This window comes from Anas platyrhynchos, chromosome 8 (genome assembly GCF_047663525.1).
Source record: "Anas platyrhynchos isolate ZD024472 breed Pekin duck chromosome 8, IASCAAS_PekinDuck_T2T, whole genome shotgun sequence".
Taxonomy (NCBI): domain Eukaryota; kingdom Metazoa; phylum Chordata; class Aves; order Anseriformes; family Anatidae; genus Anas; species Anas platyrhynchos.
This window is the reverse complement of record NC_092594.1, coordinates 29,945,216-29,953,501: the sequence shown is the minus strand read 5'-3', so window position 1 is coordinate 29,953,501 and position 8,286 is coordinate 29,945,216. Positions and strand designations below refer to the sequence as shown.

Below are 8,286 nucleotides of genomic sequence, written 5' to 3'. Positions count from 1 at the left end.
TAAGGACAAGCAATTCCGTGGGCAGGTGCCAGCTGTGGTCTCCCCCCAGCACTACCATGTTTTTCCCTCACAAGCACACCTTAAACTGTCTGGGAAAGGCGAGCCTGAGGTAAATATAGCACAAATCTACTGCCCTTCAGCACTACAAGCGGTGAGCAAAGCAGATGAAACCCCACACAAGAAATCTTCTCACAGAGCAGGCAACGAGCCCACGGGGCAACCAGGCTCCGGAGAGCCAAGTGACGGGGACCCACCGAGGGAGCGGGACGCTGAGCAGCGCAGCCCCTGAGGGCGCGGGGGGCGCCGCCGCCATTTTGCGCATGCACCGGGGCCGCCCCTCAGGGCTGCGGGCGGCGGCGCCGCCTCAGCCAGCGCCATGGCGGCCGCCGGGGCGGTGAGGAGCAGCGGGAGCAGCAGCGGCAGCAGCGGCTCCTTCTGCGACCGGCACGCCCGCCTGCTGCTGGCACAGATCAACCGGCTCCGAGCCGGGCAGAGCTTCTGCGATGTGCGGCTGGAGGTGGGTCCGGAGGCGTTCGCCGTGCACCGCCTGGTGCTGGCTGCCAGCAGCCCTTACTTCGCGGCGCTGCTGGCGGGCGGCATGAAGGAGAGCGGCCGCGACGTGGTGCGCATCGCGGGCGTCGAGGCGGACATCTTCGGGACGCTGCTGGACTTCATCTACACGGGTAATGACGGGGACGGGGATGGGGACGGGACGGGGTGGCCTCCCGCCGGGGGTCGTCGCCCCCTTACAAGTCCCACGGCGGGGCTCAGGCGCCCTGTGCCTGCCCGCAGGGGTGGTGAGCATCGGGGAGCACAACGTGCAGGAGCTGATCGTGGCCGCCGACATGCTGCAGCTGAGCGAGGTGGTGGAGCTGTGCTGCGAGTTCCTCAAGGGGCAGGTGGACCCGCTCAACTGCATCGGCCTCTTCCAGTTCGCCGAGCAGATCGCCTGCCACGACCTGCTGGAGTTCACCGAGAGCTACATCCACGCGCACTTCTTGGAGGTGCAGGGCGGCGAGGAGTTCCTGGCGCTCACCAAGGAGCAGCTGGTGAAAATCCTGCGCAGCGAGGACCTGAGCATCGAGGACGAGTACCAGGTGTTCGTAGCTGCCATGCAGTGGATTCTAAAGGATCTGGGAAAAAGAAGGAAGTACGTGGTGGAAGTACTGGAGCCTGTTCGGTTCCCTCTGCTGCCAGCGCAAAGGCTTTTAAAGTACATAGAAGGTAAGTGAGGAAAAGCAAGAAGGAATATCAGATGTTTGATCAGCACATGCCTCGCTTGAATACAGAGCTGCTGTATTGTGATGGGTTTTGTTAGATTAATATCGTGAGAAGTGAAAAGATCGACTTTATACCAGATGAGTTGTGTCTTTTAACAAATGAGCACAGCTCACTTAAAAACATGCTTTTTCAAAAGTCTTACAAAACTATGCAATCTTAATTAGGATGTTGTTTTGAGGAGAATGTGGTAACTTTTCTACCGCTTGCTGTCTGTAACTTTTCACCATGCCTTTTTTAATCTCCTTTTTTCCTCAAGGTATTCCAGATTTCAGCCTTCGTGTGGCTCTACAAACTCTGTTGAAAGAATATTGTGAAGTCTGTAAATCTCCCAAAGAAAACAAGGTCAGCAGTTTTCTGCAAGCTTCTAAAGGTCGTCCCCGGAGGAAAGCCAGGAAGTACCTTTATGCAGTAGGTTAGAATGTGGCTGTTTGAACCTTGTAAAACAAATGATGAAGTAGTATCTCACATTACAGTACTGAAAGAGATACTGGACTATTTTTATGTAATGAGAAGATACAAAAAATAGCAATGTTATAGATTCATAGAATGGTTTGGGTTGGAAGACACCTTAAAGATCATCTAATTCTAACTCCCCTGTCATGGGCAGGGCTTACCTGCTTTCTGTTTAGAATTAGAGCGGGATCATTCACATTTCATGTTATTATGATATGTTATTCAAAGCCTAGATCTGCCTTTAGAAGTTACTTGCCATGGGTGGAAAGCTGTAAATCAGCAGAGGGTTTGTCCATAGTTGGAAGCACATTCTGGCAAATGCAATTTCATTGCACTTCTTGTTCTTCTGAATGTTGAAGTTTTCTCAGTCTAGAACTTCCTGGTTCGTTTGATGGGATACATGTAATTTAGAAATTTTCACCAATGCTATAGTTTTGGGAGGGTGTACTCTTGTGTCACCCTGTGGGAAGTAACACCATCTTAAGATATCAAAGGCGGTTGGCTGCTCTCTGCATTTCACTGAGAATGTGAACAGTCATGTCAGTAGCAATGCAGTGAAGTGTAGTAGCCCAAGTTACGTGACCTACAAGGTGACCATTGTGTGTTGGAGGAGTCACGCAACTTGGAAAAGTCTGATTCCTGCTAAAAGTAGCTAATGGCTGCTGCTGCTGTGCTTTTTGTTTGTGGTTGTTTTGTTTTGTTTATGGTTTAGCTATAGGAGCATGGGATTGAGCAGGAAGCTCTTACTCAGCCATGACCTTTCTATTTGCTTTTTAGGAGGTTACACCCGACTGCAAGGAGGACGCTGGAGTGACAGCAGAGCCCTCAGCTGTGTGGAGCGATTTGACACTTTCAGCCACTACTGGACCACGGTGTCCTCTCTCCATCAGGCCCGGAGTGGGCTGGGTGTGGCTGTTGTCGGAGGAATGGTCTATGCCATTGGAGGTAACAGCTGAAACAAACACGTGGCTTGGGACTTTTCATTATGCTAATAGTAGGCTCTGGCCTACTATGCAAAGCATTTGTCTACTTCTGGAAAGAAGTGACTGCTAAGAGAAACTTGCTGAAGAATTGATATGCATCAGAGGTGCTGTCCTCTGTGCAGTGATTTCAGAAAGCTAAATTGATTGTGCTTATTTTAGTAGTGCATGCTCTGTGGTGGCATACAGTAGATTCCTGTTCCTTAGCTACACTATCACAATGGGATTTTTGTTATCATTCTGATGATGTTTAGGCAAGAAATGTTAAATGCAGAGGTTCGCTTACTCAAAAAGTATCCAGGAAAATTGGTAAGCAGTGTCCCTTACTGACCTACTAACTTAGTAGGGATTAGTGTTGTGTGCTTTGGTTCCAGATGAGTTTATTCTTGGGAATGGGCTTTAAAGAAAAACTCGCAGTATTGCATGGGCCTAACATTATGAAGTCTAAAATCCACTTTTAGATGTTTTCCTGACTGAATTGAGGGTCTTCGGAGACATAGGACCTTGTTTGTTTTGTGGATACTGGAGAAATTGCAGATGGAGTTTTTCAAAACTATTTTTCCTGTAAGTGGTATTGAGGAAGCTGGCAGTATGTAATATAACTTCTACTTTTGATAACAACTGAATTAGGGTTCCTTGGTTCTCCACCATCGCCACTCTGTGTGCGAGTTAGGATTCCTGTTGGCCATTCAGTGAATGTCTTTTCCCTCATGGTATAGCAAGTCACTGGTAAGCATGTGGACATCTTCAGATGGACAAAGAGGTGTTGAGTATTCTGCAGGCTTTGTGTACTACCAGTAATAGCGTCTCTTTCCTCACTTGTAATCTAGTAGAAGCCTACAGCATGGGAAGCAATAGTACAAGACAGTCCACTTGTCTGCTGACCTGGAAAGGCTTGTTATGTATGTTGTTATGTACGTTTGCACAAGGATGTGACGGGTAGCTCTGCCTGGCAATCGTTAAAGAATGCATGTTCTGCACCACAGAACACGTTCTTTGGTCTTGAAAACCCTGCCATTTGTGCTATAGAATGTGTATAGTACTGTGGTTGTTCACTCCTTTGTTTTCAGTAATGTTTCAGAAAACTATTGATGAAGGCTGTTTCTCATGACAGTTCAATTCTGAGTAAAATTAAGTCTTTGCTACTTGGCTAGCTGAAAGAAAAATCGTATTTTAACATTGTCTAAAAAGGAGTTGAATGCTTCTGTGTCTGCAGTGCTAAACATTGTGATTCCCCTGTCTCTGTGCTTTCTCTTCATATGCAGGTGAGAAGGACTCAATGATTTTTGACTGTACTGAATGTTATGATCCCGTCACTAAGCAGTGGACCACTGTGGCTTCCATGAACCATCCTCGTTGTGGACTGGGAGTGTGCACATGCTATGGTGCTATCTATGCTTTAGGTAACTTTTTTTTCTAGGTGAAGTTATTTTAAGTGATAGTTCATGGAACTTGTGCAGCCATTTATGGTGTTGCAAATGTGCAGCTTTAAAGTTTTGAAAAAGAGCTGTTTAAATGAGCGTTAGCACACCAAGTATTTGTGGAATAGTTACTGTTCAGTTATCACTTGTTTCCCTAGTAGAATGCATGCTGGTTTCTGAATTACTGTTGCAGGACACACTATGTCTAAAAATGCAGCTAACATAGCTTCATGCCATTAAATTTTTCCCCGTGTTTATTGTCATTTGCAGGAGGTTGGGTTGGAGCAGAGATTGGCAATACAATTGAAAGATTTGATCCTGAAGAAAATAGTTGGGATGTGGTGGGAAGCATGGCTGTGCCCCGTTACTACTTCGGGTGCTGTGAAATGCAAGGTGAGTACTGTTACCTTGTGTCCAGAAACAGTCCTGAGAGATGTTAGATGTTAAAGCTTTGTGTTTCAGTCAGGAATTTCTTACCCTTGTCTTGTCCTGAGCTGTCAGTTGCACAAGCTTGTGCCTCACTTATTTGTCCTTCTAGTACCTATTTCTACAGAAATTAAAGACTATAAAGTTCTTTCTGTTTTCTGCCATTTACCTCGTGAAAGTAGTTTCCATGTGACTGTCAGTATGGTTATCCAGCTAATCTATTAACAGTTGATTTTCTCCCTGGTATTGCTTTTATTTATTTCCCGTGTTTGTGACAATCGGAAGAATTGCCACAGGTTATCCTAGGACAACCGTGTCTAAATACTTGATCTGTAAATGTGCTTATTAAGCGTTTGATCCAAGCCTAGTCAGCAATTGTAGCCTTCTGAATTCTCCACCCTGCACTTGATTAATGACTGCTTTCATCAGAGCTTCTAGTGCTTGATCCTCCTATCTACTTGTTTGAGGACTTTATGTATGCTCCTTCTGGACAGGTGGAGGGTTTTATTTGGGATTTGTAATGCCAGACTGAAATGGGTGTTGTGAAAAGAATTTTTCTGTCTTTCAAACTGTTTTATTTTGAAACCTAATAGAGGAAAAACTTTGTTTCTGTAGGTTTGATTTATGTTGTTGGCGGTATCAGCAATGAAGGAGTAGAGTTACGTTCTGTTGAAGTCTATGACCCAATATCAAAACGTTGGTCTGAGCTTCCTCCCATGGGCACCCGAAGAGCCTATCTTGGTGTAGTTGCTCTCAACGATTCTATCTACGCTGTGGGAGGCTGGAACGAATCTCAAGACGCTCTTGCTACTGTAGAAAGATACTCCTTTGAAGAGGTATGATAGAGTCCCTTCCTTTCAGAAATGCACATTGAATCAATGCTGTGTAAGATGCTATAGAGAGAGGCTGCTTCCTTTCTTTAAAAAGATAAAAATTTAAATTTTGAGTTTTCCTTTGCACTGCTGGCTGGTAGTACGAGTGAAACAAAGCTTCAGTGACCTCAGGGTTTGTTTGTCCTAACCAGTCTGCAGAATTTTGCTGATCTGACTCAGAGTGGAGTGTTTCTGAAGGTTGTATGCATGCTTTTCAGAAACTGAAAGCTCACCATGTAGATATTTGGTAGCTTGGTAAATACTTGGTATTTATGGTTATGGTAGCTTATGGTAAAGGTAGGGAGATGGATTTCCCCCTAGTAGAACGGTTAGTCCTTTGACTAGAGAGAGAAAAAAAACACTCTGAAAAAGTAAGAGCTGCCCTTTGCTGCAAAACTGTGTCTTCTGCATCAAAATTACAATGGTGTTTCACCGTGTGAAAAATCACTTTGAACACAAAATAAATCCTGGCTGTTACTGCTCATGTTTATACAATGTTCTCTGGAACAGTAGCCAGGGTTAAAAGCAGAACATTATTCTAGTTGGGCTTTTTTTTTTTTTTTTTTTTTTTTTTTTTGAGACAGACTGCATTATGCTGTGACAGAAGAAAAGAAGGGGTGTTGCATGTAGGCAGTAAGCGATTTGTTCTTTAGCAACTAGCATGATGCAGGCTGCTTGCAAAAATGTTGTCATTACAGTATTGATGATCCTCTTTGTGCTGTACACATACTGTATTTGAGCCTGTGATGTGTTTGCGTAGTGTTCTTTGCATATGTTTCAATTGTTTAAGCTTTAAAAGCTACTTTTAGCAGAATCGGGGCTTACTCTAAAACTACTTGTTGACTCTTTCTCATTAGGAAAAGTGGGTTGAAGTTGCACCAATGAAGATACCAAGAGCTGGTGTCTGTGTTGTGGCCGTGAATGGATTTCTATATGCGTCAGGAGGCCGAGCTCCCAGTCACGATTTCGCTGCTCCAGTAACCTCTGACTCTGTTGAAGTTTATAACCCGCATATGGACAGTTGGACTGAAATTGCCAACATGATCACCAGCCGCTGCGAAGGAGGTGTAGCTGTGCTGTAAAGCACAAGGAAGAAAATTCATCCAAGGAATGCGTGAACATGTGTCTCCTCAGACTTCCAGTTTCATGGGCCAGAAACCTTCTGGCAGCAGAAGCTTCAGTGAAGACAGTAGAGAATTAGATGAGAGGGCTTTTCCTAGCCAAAAGGAAATATTAAAAGTCTTGCCCATCAAAGTAAATTGGCTTATCCAAAATCTGTTTCAGGAAGTACTCTGTTAAAGGTAGGAATGTCTCTGATGATTGGATGAAGTTCACTTAAATGGCAAATTTGCCCTGTAAAAAATATGAAGAAATCATTCCAGCATGCTAGAGACATTAATCATATTCATTCCCTAAGATGCACTAAGGTTAGCATCTTTAGCTGGTCGTACAATCCAGAAGAAGGCTGCTATGGTTGGCTAGGAGTTACCTGATGATAGTAGCAGATTGGTTACTTGGTTAGCATTAGTTGTCCTTTTCTGGGAGAAAATGAGGAAAAGATGAGAGGTGGGGAAGACTTGGAAGACTGCTTATGACCTAGATGCATTTGAGCCTCTCTTCTGCTACTAGGCATGGGCATTAAACGTGGGTTAGATGTTTACTTCCCTGCCACCCCACTAACTGATGGTAAGTGGCTGAGGATTTCCTGTTCTGTAGTTTTTCCTTGCAGTTCTAATAATGACATTCTACTTTAGCACAGTTTGTTTTTTTTTTCCTTCAGTGTCAGCAATGAGAGTAGAGCTCCTTTTTTTTTTCTGTAAACTTTGATTTTAAATGGAAATGCTGTTCATTAGATTAGCTGTCCTGCAGTTAGGACTGCTCCGAAACTAAAAATCTAGGGAAAGTCTCTTGCACATTTTTTTTTTCCTTAGTTGTGTTTTACCCTGTATGACTCATGCCAAGATTTGGCATTGGAATACATGCAAGGTGCACGTGTTCATCCTTGCTACATCTTGTGTCCTGCCTCTTCCAAATTTTGAGTGGTTGGAGCTTTCTGTGATAAAATTAGTTGAATTTAGCATTGAAGTGATGCCATCAGCGTGTCTTGTTGTAATGAGTTTGCATTTAGCATGGATGCACCTAGTAGAACAGTTCTTGCAGGAGTTTGGAGTTACTTCTAGATTCATCTAATGAGCATTGTACTTGAAGCTGCTTTTTGCACAACACAATTGCATTGTCTGCACAGCTATAGATGACTGAAATAAGGCTGCTTGAACTTTTGATAGACAGTGTTACTCTAGAACACAAAACCACAACTGGAATGTTACAAAACAGGAAGCCTGCACTATGGAGACAAAGAGGCATTCATGCTGTCTAAGTCAATATCCCGTTTGTGCAATTAACAAATTAATATACGAGCAAAGCCTCCAGAGTGAGTGTTTCAGGTACTTCAAGAATCAATCTGTGTTACATTCTAACACAGAGCTGGGAGCTTGCCAGACTAAAACATGCTAGAGAGAGTATTTGTTTCTCAGATCACTCAATTTTGTATATGTTTTATTTCAAAATGATTTCCTAGGTGTGTCTATTGTCTTTCAAGTTTAAGCTTGTTTTAAACAGTTTTTCGTAATAAAATGCATTTTTGTAACTTAGTGTGGAATGTTCTTGAATAGGGTGCTTTCCTATCACTGTTGTATTGTTGCTACTTCCACCTACTAGGTTATTTTATTTTAACTGGAAATCCCACTGGTTATAAATGCTGACTACTTTAAAGCTGCAAATAACATATTTCTGTAGTTAAACACTCCTGGGTTTTTATTTAAAAAAAAAAAAGAAAAAGATGATGCAGCCATC

The 8,286-nt window shown here is 43.7% G+C and overlaps 1 protein-coding gene across 2 annotated transcripts; it reads left to right on the top strand.

Annotated features, from left to right (window-relative positions):
• The first annotated feature begins 365 nt into the window (after positions 1-365).
• IPP (intracisternal A particle-promoted polypeptide) lies at positions 366-8,080 on the top strand. Of its 2 annotated transcripts, none has more exons than XM_021267529.4 (8): positions 366-683; positions 793-1,224; positions 1,538-1,693; positions 2,512-2,679; positions 3,980-4,117; positions 4,406-4,528; positions 5,177-5,397; positions 6,291-8,080. In XM_021267529.4, exons 1-8 carry the CDS (start codon positions 377-379, stop codon positions 6,513-6,515), a joined length of 1,770 nt encoding a protein of 589 aa, XP_021123204.2. In that variant the 5' UTR covers positions 366-376; the 3' UTR covers positions 6,516-8,080. The 2 variants fall into 2 exon arrangements, with proteins under 2 accessions (XP_021123204.2, XP_027318589.1); XM_027462788.3 differs by having other exon boundaries at positions 772-1,224.
• The last annotated feature ends 206 nt before the right edge of the window (positions 8,081-8,286 follow it).

Excerpts from the sequence above, each read along its gene's own strand:
- IPP (XM_027462788.3), top strand. The coding sequence starts at position 377 with ATGGCGGCCGCCGGGGCGGTGAGGAGCAGCGGGAGCAGCAGCGGCAGC. Across the intron at positions 684-771 it reads GCTGGACTTCATCTACACGG|GCGCCCTGTGCCTGCCCGCA; the intron begins GTAATGACGGGG and ends GGCGGGGCTCAG. Across the intron at positions 1,694-2,511 it reads GAAGTACCTTTATGCAGTAG|GAGGTTACACCCGACTGCAA; the intron begins GTTAGAATGTGG and ends TTTGCTTTTTAG.